Source organism: Momordica charantia (assembly GCF_013281855.1).
Source record: "Momordica charantia cultivar OHB3-1 chromosome 10 unlocalized genomic scaffold, Mcharantia_2.0 BLBB01000010.1, whole genome shotgun sequence".
Lineage (NCBI taxonomy): Eukaryota > Viridiplantae > Streptophyta > Magnoliopsida > Cucurbitales > Cucurbitaceae > Momordica > Momordica charantia.
This window is the reverse complement of record NW_028275158.1, coordinates 5,160,085-5,174,094: the sequence shown is the minus strand read 5'-3', so window position 1 is coordinate 5,174,094 and position 14,010 is coordinate 5,160,085. Positions and strand designations below refer to the sequence as shown.

Below are 14,010 nucleotides of genomic sequence, written 5' to 3'. Positions count from 1 at the left end.
GGGAAAGGCAATGTCAAAACATAATTTTATAAAAAAAAAAAAAAAAACAACCAACCAACAAAATTAACAGATCAAAAACCAACCACCAAACTCAGTAATCAAGCTGTAGTATTGTTCAGACAACTGAACTAGCTCGATTTGGTTAGTTCTGTTCAGCTTGACAGATGCTTAACTTCAACCAAAAAATCGTGAGTATCAGAAAAATCTCATGAATCAGCTACATGACTTAAAATATTAAATTTCAAAAACTTAGTATGGTCCTTTTATGTTATAGGCAGAGGCACCTACATAATGGTAGGAACCCATGAATTTTTGGCTAATGAATTGCAAACTACCTCCTTTGACTACTGAGAAACCCATATCCATTTCACGACCCTGTAAAAAAAATTGTCCACAACACTGGCAGACTCAAAAGAACAATACTAATGAGTAATAGCGAGAACACGAAATTGCAGCAATCAGTGGAATGCTACTGTTGTTTCTTCAATTCAAAATTCATAAGTTGCATCTATCATTTGCCAAAAGGTTTGAGTTTACAGAAACCACAGAGAAGTCGTGCTATGATGGACGAAAATACCATTCTCTTGCAGCTTCGTAAACCGCACTTCATGGGAACATTGGAACCAAAGATTTTCAAACCTCAATCCCATTAAGTTACGCTAAAATGCAACTTGATTCGGGTCGGATTGCAAAGAGATAGAGTGCACTTAATTGGGGCTCAGTCGCAGATCAGGATAGGGGAGAAATCACATATTTGTGGAACGAGATATATACGAGACAACAACAGTGATATCATCTAGCTTACCACCATAGTAGCGATAACCGGCCTCTTGAGCAGCAGCAGAAAATGGGGTCTGCCGGTTCCGATCCTCTGCTCTCTGGCGTGCAAAAGCCGCTATCTTTTGAGCAGTTACTCCAGGTTGCAGGCCAGCTCTAACAGCCTTGACTACAACAGCTGCAATCTCATTACTGTATAGATTGTCGAATAATCCATCCGTTCCAGCAACTACAACATCCCCTGGTGCAACAGGTATAGTGAAAACCTGTCCATAAGGATCGAAGAAAAAGATTCTTCAGTGTATTACATAGATAGATATAAGTTATCATCATCAAACCAAGAGGAAATAGTAGTCCATAACTACAAATATGTGATCTTATTCGACAATTTATGCCAGTTTGGGGTTGAAGTACGAAAATCTTTTGGAGGAACAAGGGAAACGCTGGATCCCCTATGGTTAGTTCACGTTCCTACTGAAGTTCCATACTACTGCCCGCACCATGGTGTCAGGAAGATGAGAATTGTTTCAGCTTCTTACAGATCAAGTATATATTGATAACCTCGATTGAAATCTTTGAACTAGAAGCAGCGACAAAAGCCTAGAATCACCATTCCTCATAGAGTAGAGATATTTATGCTGTAAGCAACATTAAAGTGCAAAAAGATAATTCGCAGACCTCTCCAGAGCTGGGTAAGTCACCACCGTTGCCGCACTCCAACTGATAAGTAAAATTGAAGCCATGTTGCTGAACCGGAGATCTGAAAATAGTGCTTCCATCTCTTATAACTATGAACCCACTATCCCCCAGATTAATAGCACGGAGTCCCTGCAGAGAGATTAAAAACAAAATCTTCCTTTAATTTATTGTTAAAATAAAAAACAAATACATAAATAAATAAATAAAAGTTATCCCGTCCTATTACTTTTAAATTTTTAAACTAGAAATTTGTTGTCCAATATTCCAAAGTATAGTTTTTCGTTGCAAGTAACCACGTATGGCACTAGATATACTTTCAGACCAACTGGGATATACATTATGACATTACCAAACTAAAAAACACCAAGTAAGAGCGGTTAGAAGTACTTCCGAAACTATCATATACTAAAAAATATATTCTAAACATAGTGATCCTATTAGGTTTCGTCTTGCTAGATTAGAGCCTTTCTTTTAGTTTGGTTCCTTCTGGTGTGCTATTTTTTTATATACCCTTTTGCATTCTTTCGTTCTTCTTAAAAGCGTGGTTTTTCATAAAAAAATAATAATAATAATTTTTAAAAAACATAATGATAATTACACTGTCCAAGAAAGCAAGAGTTCCCAAATTTCGGTCGATAAAAATTTCCTCCACTGCATATTTAGAAGAACTTGGCTAACCCTAGGCATCAAGCCACAGCAAAGTAATTTCTTTCAAAGTTGGATGAGAGCATACCTTTGGGCCAATTTTACATGAATTTGTATTTCAAAGAAATGGGATAAGCCTAATTATTAACGCACACAATATATATAGCTTTCAAGTTGGATGAAGACATACTTTTGGAGTGACATTGATACATAAAATTTCATTTCACAGCGTAAAAGGAATTCATAGGTCAAAAGCCCAAAACTAAAGCACATTAATTTCAAACTCGGTAAGAGATTCTACAATAACCCCCCCCCCCCCCCCCCCCCCCAACCATAAATATCCGAAAGACATTGCAAACCTTGGAATGTCTAGGACAAGACAATAGGCAATAGCCATTACGGATTACCTTTTCAGAAAGGGCAATGATGCAGGCTGTTGAAGAACCCTGCGCTGTAGTAATACTCGAGTGAGCTTTCTCCAACACCTTGACAGGATCAACTGAGTCCCTAGGCTGCTCCTGTACTGCAGTTATCGAGTTTAACATAAGCTCACGAGCAAACTTCCCAGCATCAACACCAACATCTGCCCAACCACCTACACCATCTGCAACACCAATTACATGTTCATCCACACAAATAAAATGAGCATCCTCTCCTCCTGTCTTTTCCTTCGCAGGATGGGGAAGATAGCATGATCCTGAAAGCAGCTTCAAAGTCCTTTCACCTAATAAACCTCTAAAAACGGAAAGAAAAAAAATCACATGTCAAGGTACAGTTAGTGTGGAAGATAAAATAGCTTTATGGGTAAAGGTTTATGATACAGGACAGAGAACAGAGAATGATCTGGAGATCAAAAGAGGACAAAATTAGAAAGAATAAAACTCAACATCAATATAAATAATATTCTAAGTACTCAAAAGGTTCCTAATCATAACTTTACCAGAAAAACCAAAAAGATATTAACGTAGCACAGAGAGAAAAGAAACATGGGCATACAGCTCAACAAACACCCAAATATGCAGTTACCATGGCTAATTAGGATTTGCACTCTACAGCGTAAGACAGTACTTATCAGGGTATAGAACAATAAACTAAATACAGCCAATGATGCATGCAAAATGATGTTGTCAGAGATGGTCCAGCAGATTGCAACATCTTGAATTGTATAGTCCTAATCTAACTAATAACTACTAGATTAAAAGAAAATATACCAATATACAATTAAAAGCTCAAACAATAAATAGTTCTAGAACTAAGAGAAAATAGAATACATACTGGCTTGACAAAATGGTTGAATTTGTAAGCTGTTCATCACGAGAGTTGCTGTCAAAAGCTGGAGAATTAGCAGTCCCAGCAGCATAGCATGCATGAGATGAGGTATGAATATTGCTCAACCCAACCTGCAGAAAGCAGGTGCCCCTCGCACTCACATCATCAATTAAACTGCTCCGAGAGATTAGATAATTATTGGATGGTTGTTTCCTTCTCAAACTCACACGAGCTTTCTGGAAACTCCTATGACTTCTATAGTTGAACACTCCCACGGGTGTTGCAAGCTCTAATGCATTTCCACGGTTTGTGACTAAATCATTGACATAGACATCTCCAAAAACAGATTTAGTACCATAAGCAGCCATAGATTTTCTTTTGGAAATGAATCTTGGTGAAAAGTGCAAGGTATTTGATTTCAGAAACGTAGAATCTGGCAAGGAATGAGACAACCTGCAATCCTTAGTCAATAATTCCTCTCGTCCAAGCAGCAAATTATTTATATAGCACAGTCCACTTCGCTGTCCAGCAATTGCTTTCTGAACACCAAAGTGTATGGTAGTATTAAGCCTCAAAAATGATCCTGTTTGCATCTTAATCCCTTTTGGACAATGCGTTTGATTCTGAAACACTCTCAAACAATGTAGAACCTAGAGTACCATACAGGTTATAAAGTTTCATCACTCTCAATTCATCTACAACCAATTAAAGCTACAAACTTCTCGTCTGGAAATTTATCCGCAGAATTCAGCTCAAACAATCCTGATATGGACAGAAAAATCAATTAGCTACACCAAAGCATATCCGCTGCAGGTTAGATGGAGTGTAGTGAGCTATGCAATACGGTAAATATTTGTAGGCTGACTGTCAACGCAGCCTCAAGAATCTGTCCAAGATAAATTAATCCAATTCTAATGCAGTATCAGCATTGCCAGAAAAAGATAGTAATTGTCCCTCGGTGTCAAACTCATTGGGATGCATATTATGTTCTTTTTTCATGTTTAACGCCATAATTTTCAATTCGCTTGATTAGACAACCAATCGAAACCATCCTACTTCCGAAATACAAAGGCTAATTATAACAGTTAACATTTAAACAATAAGATATTTCAACTGTGATCATCTCCTAGGAATCTCTCGACCATAGCACACCATTTCAAGATAATGCATCAGCTGACAACATGAAACTTGGAGCGAACACAGTAAATCTACCAGTTTCCGGAAACAATCGATTCAGAAAGCGAGTTAAAGATTCGAGATAATATGATAAGCGGGGCGAAGTTGGAGGAAACTGAACCTGCTCGAGATGGGCAAAGAAGTAGCGGCTAATCAAGGAAAATCCATGGCCTGAGAAAGATGTATGCAAGTAATTGGACGAAGATAAACCCTAGGAAGTGAGACATGCGCCAAATCAGCTCCGAAATGAACGTCCAGCGCCAATTCAAAACCTCCTCCAGTTTTCTATGTAGGGTTCACAAATTTTCAAAAAATAAAAAGAAAATAATAAACTAACTAACTAACTAAAACGTGGAGCTAAAAATTGCACTCTTTGGTAAGCTACCATTTTTTATTTTTTATTTTTCATTTCAAATTTTATTAATAAAGTTAAGCTCGACAACTACTTGTATCGCTTTGTTTCTTTCTTTAGAAATACCCTCAAAATCTTATAAATAATGAAAATAATTTTTTTATTTTTTTTTGTTACCGTTTCCAATTTATTTCAAAATATAAATAAAAACATTATTTTATTATTATTGAATTTATGGGTGTTAAAGAGCATGCAATTCTATTTTTTTAAATTATTTTAAATGATAAAACAACAAAAAAAGAAACCCAAACATTATCCAATGGCTCTATAATGTTCGTCTCATTTTAAAATTAAATACAAATATAATGTTCTTTAAACAAAAATAAAATAAAATATTATTTTGGTATTCGCAATTTCAATTTTAGTTTATTTTGGCCCTAATATTTTTAAATAGTTCATTGTAGTTTATTTTCGAACCTAATATTTTTAAATAGTTCATTTTAGTTCTTGTACTCTCAAATTTTGTCTATTTTAGTCTCTGTACTTTTGAAACGTTTTGATTCATATACTTTTAAAAAATAATCATTTTGATAAATTCATTTTATTTTCTCTCTTTTTTTATCACAATTTCAATATGACACTATATTGTATAGACATTTTGAAATGTAGTAGTAACTTTATATTAAAGGGATTTTATTGTATATAGAATTAGTGTTAAATTTTTTCACACTTTTTAAAAGCCAAAACATAACATTTTAAAATTGTAGTGATTCAAATAAATCACTAAATATTATTTTAACTTACAAAAATAATTTTAATTGTAGCCTTTTTTGATTTACTAAAACATGGGGGAATTTTGAATGAATACTTCATTTCATCAAAGCGAGCGTAGCTTAGTAGTAATTGACATACCTCTCCAACCAAAAGGCTGTGAGTTCAATCCTCACCCTGTATCTTGTACTGGAAAAAAGAATACTTCATTTCCATAATTGCAAATGTACATTTTTTATATGTGTCCTTTTTTTTTCTATACATATTATTTAGTACAACATTTGGAAGTGACAAATCGAACTTATTTGACATACATGTCAATTATCATTGAACTATATAAAAATTGATTAATCCGTAATTTTTTTATCATTTGAAAAGAGATTAATTCGTAACTTTATTAATTTTTTTTTTTTTTGAAATTGCAATTGTATTAATTAAGCCACAGGGGCATTCATTTATAAAGAAGGGAGTTCCCCCTTTAGGCCTTTACACAATCCAACCACGACGATGGAAAATTAGAAAACCAAGAAACTGTATATGAAAGAAAAACCCCCCTTTTTGCCAAAACATGTGCTGGGTTGTTACAGAGACGATGAACATGCCCGAAGGAGATCCCCGCAAACGAAGAAGCAAGAGAGCGCACTTCTAACAACCAGTTTAATTCGTCGCCAAGGGTAGGGATTTCATCTTTAATCATCCGAATCGCCATAAGGGAGTCAGATTCCACAGCAATATGATTACGGTTCACGGTTCGAGCGAACTTCATACCTTCCAGAATTCCTTTAATTTCAGCGAGAATAGGAGGTAATGGGTAAGAGAGAAACATAGATTTGGCCGCCACCACAACTCCATCAAAACCACCCAGAAGAAAACCCAGACTTGTAGACGAATCGCGACATGCAGCATCCGAATTTAGCTTCAAAAAACCCTCTCTCGGGGATACCAAGACTGGTTATTGTAAGTTCGTCCACCTACTTGCACTGGGGAAGAAAGAGCAGTCCGAGCTTGCGAATAACTTTGAAAATATTCTCTAACCCAATCACATTTCATTTCAGGGGAAGAGATCTGCTTGCCGTGAACCATCGAATTCCTATCGCACCAGATGGCCATTAATTTCATTTATCAGTTCAAACCAAAATTCAAAAAAACTTAAGTTCGAATTGGCAAGGTACTTAGGTAGAGTGTGGAAGATAATTTTCCAAATCTGTTGGCCTCAACTACACTGGAATAGTGCATGGAAAACACTTTCCGGCTTGGTAGAGCAAAGAGGACAAAAGGGTATCATATCTATACCTTTAGAATGCAAATTAAAAGCTGTTGGAAGATGATTCTTTGCGGCCTTCCATAGAAATAGTTTATTTTTTAGGGAACTGCTAGCTTCCAAATCTGATTCCACTTGGTTGTTCCTGAGTTCTACTGGTTGATGCTGTATTGCATAAGATGCATATAAAGTTTGTATCCACTTTTGACGCTGTAGGATCCTCGTTTATCATAGTGTCATATCCAGGAATCATGAAGATTGCAAGGACTTATAGGCAAAGCTAGGATTAAGTCTCTGTCTTCCTCACAAAAAATATTTGAGATGATAGTTTCATCCCATCCCCCTGCTTGGTCCATTAAATCAGCAACTTTTAGGTTCTGGTGACCAATTCCACCTAAAATGGGAAGGAAATTAAGGGTCTAGGGATCCAAGGATCTGAAAACACTCCAATAGTGGAACCATTGCCTACGCGAAGGCGAAGACCTTTAGTAAGAAGATCTTTACCCCACACGAAACCTTTTCAAAAGTAGGATGACTGATTGGAAATCTCAGCATTGATCACCGATGAGTCTTGAAAGTATTTGGCCCTTAAAACTTTCGAAACTAAAAGGTTTGGGTTGTGGAGGACCCTCCAAACCTATTTCCTCCAAGTCACGAAAGTTTAAGCCTCCCAATTCTTTTGGATAGCACATTTTCTCCCATGACATCCAATGGAGTTTTCGAGTGTCATTTGTTGAGCTCCACCAAAAACGAGCAAGCATGCGAGATATATCATCACAGAAACCCTTTGGATGGTGAAACACACTCATAGCATAGGAGTCAACACTTTTAATGAGGACTTCTTTTCACCCACAGAGAAAAAAGATCTCTTCCACCCTTGCATTACTCCTCAAATCCTATCTTTTAGATAGTTCCAATCTAAGTCTTTTCTTCTAGTGAAAGTTGAAGGTAATCTGAGATAATTTCCAAAATCAGCAACCAAGTTAACATTTAGGATAGATTGGAGATAAGCCTGTCTCTCAGGGTGCACATTGGGAGAGAAAATAACCGCAGATTTCGAGAAGTTAATACACTGACCAGAAGCTCTCCCGTAAGATCCCGGGATTCTTTTAAGCGTAAGGCATTCAGATTCTGATGACTTGAGGAAAATCAAACTATCATCTACAAAAAGGAGACGGGAGATTCTAGGACCTTGAGTAGTAAAATTTAGACTAGTGAGAGAGCCCAACCTATTTGCATTATCAATAATCACTGAGAGCCCCTCTGCCCATAAAAGAAACATATATGGGGACAGTGAATCGCCTTGTCTGATGCCTCTCGATGGAGTGCTAGTGCCCCTTGGGGAGCCATTAAAAAGAATGGAAAAAGTTACAGTGGAGAGACAACGCATAATTTGAGAAATCCAGTGATCATGAAACCCCAACTTCTTCATCACACATCGTAGGTATGACCATTCGACCCGGTCAAAAGCCTTGCTAAGGTCAAGCTTTAGGGCACCCATACCATTCAAACCTGTCTTTGTGCCTCTTATAGAGTGAAGGCACTCATGGCCAATTATAATATTGTCTGTGATAGCTCGATGAGGAACAAAAGCTGACTGGACCTCAGAAACGGCATAACCAATAATTTTCTTAAGTCGATTTGCAAGGGATTTGGAGATAATTTTGTAAGACACGTTACAAAGGCTAATGAGTCTATAGTCCGACACGAACCTAGGATGCTTCACCTTTGGAATGAGAGCAATGTTGGTATGGTTCCAATTCCCGACATCAGCATTATTGTTAAGAATGTTTAGACAAGCTTCCACAGTTTTTGGCCCCACAATATACCAATAATTCTGGTAGAAAAGAGTAGGAAAGCCATCCGCGCCAGGTGACAGGGAACATTTGCCTTACCGCGGCTTCGATTTCCTCTAATCCAAAAGGAGCCAAAAGACAAGAATTCATCTCATGGGTGATTTTCGGTGGTAAAAGATTCAAAACAGCCTCCAAATCCGAAGAAGAAGGGTTGGAAGATGTGAAAATTGATTGAAAATACTGGATGAAAGTACTTTCCACATCCTCCAAATCCTCTGTCCAGCCACCATTGTCCCGATGGATGCCTCTAATGGTATTGCATGCCCTCCGTAGAGATGCCTTTTTGTGGAACCACTTGGTATTGTTGTCCCCCCATTTGAGCCAATTTTCCCGGGAGCGTTGCTTCCAGTAAATTTCTTCCAATTCAAGAAGACCAGCCAGGTCATCTTCAAGAAAGTGAATGAGTGTGAAATCCAGAGGCAAAGGTTGGTTATAAGCTTCTGCAAGAGCCGCTTTTTGAGTTATAATCTGTTTGAATAGGTTCCGAATATTCGTCCTTCCCCAATTTCGAAGGGCCAAAGCTGAGGCATGAAGACTACCTACAAAAGAGAAAGAAGAGTCAGAGGTGGACCATTGTCCATCTCGTGATATAATCTGCTCACAAACTTGATCTTGAGTCCAACATTCTTCGAAATGGAAAGGCTTTGAAGAGGTCCTTGGACGAAGAATTGTTGAAGTGTAAATGTTCAAAGCTATGGCACGGTGATCTGATTTAGACCACTAAAGATGATTAACATTGGCATCAGGTAAAAGAGAGGAGAAAGCCGCATTGCAAAGGAAACGGTCAAGGCATTTCCACAGTTGGTTTCCAGCAAAACGAGTATTGCACCACGTATATTTACTTCCAATGTACCCCACATCCGACAAAGAACAAAAATCCAACACTTGTCTCAAGTTTGAAATATGCGGTGTGTCATAATGGGACACTTGAGAGGCTTCATGGCTCCGCAGAATGGCATTGAAATATCCCCCAATTAATCAAGGGGAAGTGTCCATATTATAAAGTCTTCGGAGTAACTCCCAAGTGATATGACGCTTGCGACCAACCGGGTGACCATAGAAACCAGTACAACGTCAGGATAAGTCCTCGAAAATGATTGAACAGTCAATATGATTCGAGGAGTAAGAGCGAATAGTGACATCAATATTATTCTTCCAAAACAAACAAAGACCCCCACTGAGGCCTGTACCGCAACTGTAAAACAGCCATGAAATTTGAGCGTGAGTTTTAATTTATTGGTCATAGGCTCATTACACTTTGTTTCCATAAGAAAAAGAACATGAGGGTTTTCGTGATATAAAAAATCACAGATAACACGGAAAGTGCGAGGGTCCCCCAACTCCCGAATATTCCAACATATGATTTTCATGGCGCTCGACGAGGTTGCTTAGTAACTTTATTAAATTTGATGTGTCATGACATATTGCGCACTTGAATAATCTTTTTTTTTCCTCAAAAAAAAATTATATATATTTTGCCCATATGAACGCAAATCATGTTACGTTCAAAATATTTATTGAATTAAAGAAAACGAGATAATTTTTTCTAAACAAGGGAATGGCGAGAGAGAATGAAAAGAAAAATCAAACGGTGGACTGAGCATAATTCAATTGAACAATCGAAAAATTCTACTTTGAAACAGATCCAATTTCATAGCTTCAATTTTCTATTAATATAGAAGAGTGAAGAATTGCCGCCATTTCAACAGCCCGGCAAGATCAGCCGCCGCCGCCGCCGGCCGCGGCGCAATTACAAACTCCCCTGTTGTGCGGAAGAAGAGGAAGACGAAAGACCAAGGCCACGAAACACCGATGTGCTCGCCGCCGCAGCACCTATTTGAGCGGCCTTCTGCAGGAGCCCTGTGGCGGACATGGCCGGCTGCGGCGGCGGCGCATATGGGCGGCGCTCTTGGATTCCGGTCCCGAAAAGCGACGACCCATTGTGGGTCGATAGGCAAAGAGACAGAGGTTCAAAAACTAGCGGCGCCGCAATTTCGGCCGGACGATCGGGGCGCGTCATGGCTCGTAATAAGTCGCTAAACGCCGGCGGCTGCGGCGGCTGTAAGCTCAGCGATGCGGCGGAGGAAGCAAACAAGCTAGCCAATACTGTAGCATTGGTGCTGCCGATTGTGGTGGTACTACCGCCGGAGCTGCCAGAAAGGGCAATTCTGATCGGTGGCTCGCCTAACTGCGGCGGGCGATTTTCCGGCGAATCCATGGCTGACAAAGAAGGTAAAAGAGTTGAAACCAAACGTGAACATTAAAATTAAAATAATAAGAAGAAGAATAAATTTTAACATTTTTATCATTTTTTTAATAAGTTTTACTTTTAAATATTTATTATATAAAATCTTATTTTAGTCTTAATTATTAAATTTGTATTAACCATTTAACAAAAATTTAAAATGATTTAAAAAATTGATGGACTATTTCCTACGTATAACTTAAAGAAAAGTTTACACCAATAGCATTAAAATAAATAATAAATATTGAAAAATGTTTACAATTTTACAAAAATAACATTAAAAATCCAAATCAAAGTATAACAACTCAACAAAAATCAAACTTATACTATATTTAAAAAAAAAGTTGCAACATTTTTTAAAATTAGATTAGGAATTTATATGATGTGAAACATCTTACGAGTAAATGATATGTTAATGTCATGTTTATTTTAATAATTTATTGAAAGTCTTTTTTAGTACAAATTTATTAGAATACCTACGACTATTGGCTACAATTTATTGTATCTAAAGTTAAATGTGTTTTAACAGTACTTTATAATTGAAAAAATGCTTTATTTATAAGTTCTTTAACAAAAAGTTTATAATAATAACAAATAAAGTTTATTTATTTATTTATTTTTGTTGGTACTTTTAACTCCGAAGTACTGTTTTCTCACAAACATACCCTAAAACATGTAAGTCAGAAATACTTGAATTATGATTAATGGTCTTTAATCCAATTATTTAAACGTAATTGTGTTACCCTTCAAAAAAAGGAAAAAAAAAAAAGTAAAAGTAATTGTACTGTTTTAATAAAAGAAAAAGAAAACCTAATAGTATTTACCTTTATTCTGAATTGATGATATCGCGTCAGTTGATGGAGGAGGGACTATCGGGGCGGCGGCGGGAGGAGGAGGAGGAGCAGAAGGTGGTGGAGATGAACTACCCGGTGGCTGAACTTTGGGATCGGACTCCAAATTAGGATTCTCCGCCGCCGCCGGCGATGGACTTCCGGCGGCGGTCTCCTTCGTCAACACATCGCAGAAGGCTCTGTGAGTGATGAAGCTATCTCTTCTACAGAAGTGAAAAAATTCCAAACCAATTTCAAAACCCAATAAAAAAAAACAAAAAAATGACAACAAACAAGCAAACCCAGAAACCAATTTTGGAAATTAGACCTTGAAAACACAGTTTCGCAGTCACATTTGTACTCTCTGGTGCCACAAATCTTGAAATGGGCCTTCCAATCGGACTTGACTGCGTATTTCTTCGAACACTTGTCGCATTTCCACTTCTTCTCGCCGTGCTTCCGGCAGAAGTGCTTCTTTATTCCGGTGAGATCGCCGAGCGCCCTCGTCGGGTGGTGGTGAACGCACGACGGCTCCGGGCAGACGTACACCTTCTTCTTCACCTCCTTCCCCGTCCGCTGCCGGAGTTTCCACGGCAGATTGTGACCTCGCCGGTGGAGTTGCAGATTCTGATCCCTTTGAAACCCTTTGTTGCAAATTTCACACACAAATCGATTTGTGGCCAAAAGGGCCTTCGGAGACAGAGCAATCACCTCTGCATCCGGATCTGTTTCACAAAAAAAAATAATAATAATAATAATAATAATAATAAATGAAAAAAATTGAAAATATTTTGAAAAGTCTGCCAAAATTAATTCGGGGGAGTTTCAATTCTTACCTGGCATTCCGGGTAAATTGCGCTTCTTCTTGGCGTTGGATTTGGGCGGCGGAGGTTGGTTCCCGGAGGAGGAGATACTGGCTTCGCCGGAAGCGGTGGAGGAATTATCCAACTCCATAGGCATCTAGTGTCGGAAAATCGATTAGAGTTCTGAGAAGCCTTTCGCCGGCGTCGGCGTCGGCGGCTGGATTGTTTTTCTAGGTTTTTATTTCTTCTTTTTTCCTCATCTACCAGTCAAATCTCATTTATTTCATACCCAAAAGTTGAGAGAACAAACCCATTTAAATGAAGTGGGGGAAGGATCAAATCTAATGGAGAACCAGGAAAACGGAAGCCAGCTTTTGGGGGTCAATAAAATACAGTTTTGTGATCATATAACTTACGAAAACAGAGCAAAAAACCAGAAGATTGGAGATGGAGGACGATAAAGAAGAGAGGATGTTTTGTTGTACTGAGAATTCTGTTCGATTAAAGAAGATGAAGTCTCGAATTGAAGTTCCTTTTGTTGACTTTTCAGGAAAAAGAGATAATAATAACAAAGGACCAATTTTCGAAGAAATAAAAAAGAGGAATTTTGTAATTAATTAATGGTGATTTAAAAGGATGATGTTGGAACTTGGATTGGAACTGAATGTTAGCTATGAGAATACGACACTGAGGTTGAGGAATTACCGTATAGTTGTCGCCTTAATTTATTAGAAGTTCTTCGTTAGGCCTTTTAAAAAGAATTTGTGTATTAGTATTTAGAAAAAACACTGTCACTCAGCTTAAGAATAATTCATATCCTTGCTTACTAAAGTTAAAAGAGGTAATGAATTTCAATCTCCCACTTCAATTTATCTATTAAAAAAAATACTCTAATTTGTTAGTAAAATTTTACTTATTTTGGAGAAAGTAAATTTTACTTATTCATTAATAACTAGACTTTTTTAAATAGTATTTTCATGATTAAGGTTGAATGAACCTCATCGAACTTCTGCATTATCGTTTCCTCTCAATTTATAACGATTTTCATTGGTTAGACTTTGTGCAATTATCAAACCCCACAAGTGAGTAGTGGTACTGAGATATCCATATCCATCAGTTTGAGTTTTTTGGTTGAGTGGTAATTTATTGATTCTTAACATTCACACGTTTAAATATGAACAAATAATAATTTAATGCCATAATTTTTTTCGTACGAAATAATTGAAAATTGAAAATTTTAAAATGCAAACGACCAAATTAAATATAATTAATCATGATCATTTTATATATTTATTTAATGATATATTTATGTGGTCATGATATAGC

General features: G+C 37.3%; 2 protein-coding genes and 1 long non-coding RNA gene across 4 annotated transcripts; 1 reads left to right on the top strand and 2 right to left on the bottom strand.

The window, feature by feature from the left end:
• Positions 1-405: 405 nt before the first annotated feature.
• LOC111008386 (Protein phosphatase 2C family protein) lies at positions 406-4,879 on the bottom strand. 2 transcript variants are annotated; one of them, XM_022281069.2, is made up of 5 exons: positions 4,688-4,874; positions 3,397-4,152; positions 2,529-2,856; positions 1,456-1,605; positions 406-1,043 (listed from the first exon to the last, which is right to left on the bottom strand). In XM_022281069.2, the coding sequence occupies exons 2-5, from the start codon at positions 3,981-3,983 to the stop codon at positions 747-749; spliced, it is 1,362 nt and encodes a 453-aa protein (XP_022136761.1). In that variant the 5' UTR covers positions 3,984-4,152; positions 4,688-4,874; the 3' UTR covers positions 406-746. The 2 variants fall into 2 exon arrangements, with proteins under 2 accessions (XP_022136761.1, XP_022136762.1); XM_022281070.2 differs by lacking the exon at positions 406-1,043 and adding an exon at positions 1,126-1,357 and having other exon boundaries at positions 4,688-4,879.
• A 1,297-nt stretch (positions 4,880-6,176) lies between these two features.
• Positions 6,177-10,223, top strand: LOC148208429 (uncharacterized). Its single transcript, XR_015788449.1, has 2 exons — positions 6,177-6,646; positions 6,745-10,223. It is a non-coding gene; the product is annotated as an uncharacterized LOC148208429 (long non-coding RNA).
• A 155-nt stretch (positions 10,224-10,378) lies between these two features.
• On the bottom strand, positions 10,379-13,281 carry LOC111008153 (zinc finger protein ENHYDROUS). Its single transcript, XM_022280751.2, has 4 exons — positions 12,718-13,281; positions 12,210-12,606; positions 11,876-12,105; positions 10,379-11,026 (listed from the first exon to the last, which is right to left on the bottom strand). Exons 1-4 carry the CDS (start codon positions 12,839-12,841, stop codon positions 10,557-10,559), a joined length of 1,221 nt encoding a protein of 406 aa, XP_022136443.1. The 5' UTR covers positions 12,842-13,281; the 3' UTR covers positions 10,379-10,556.
• Positions 13,282-14,010: the final 729 nt, after the last annotated feature.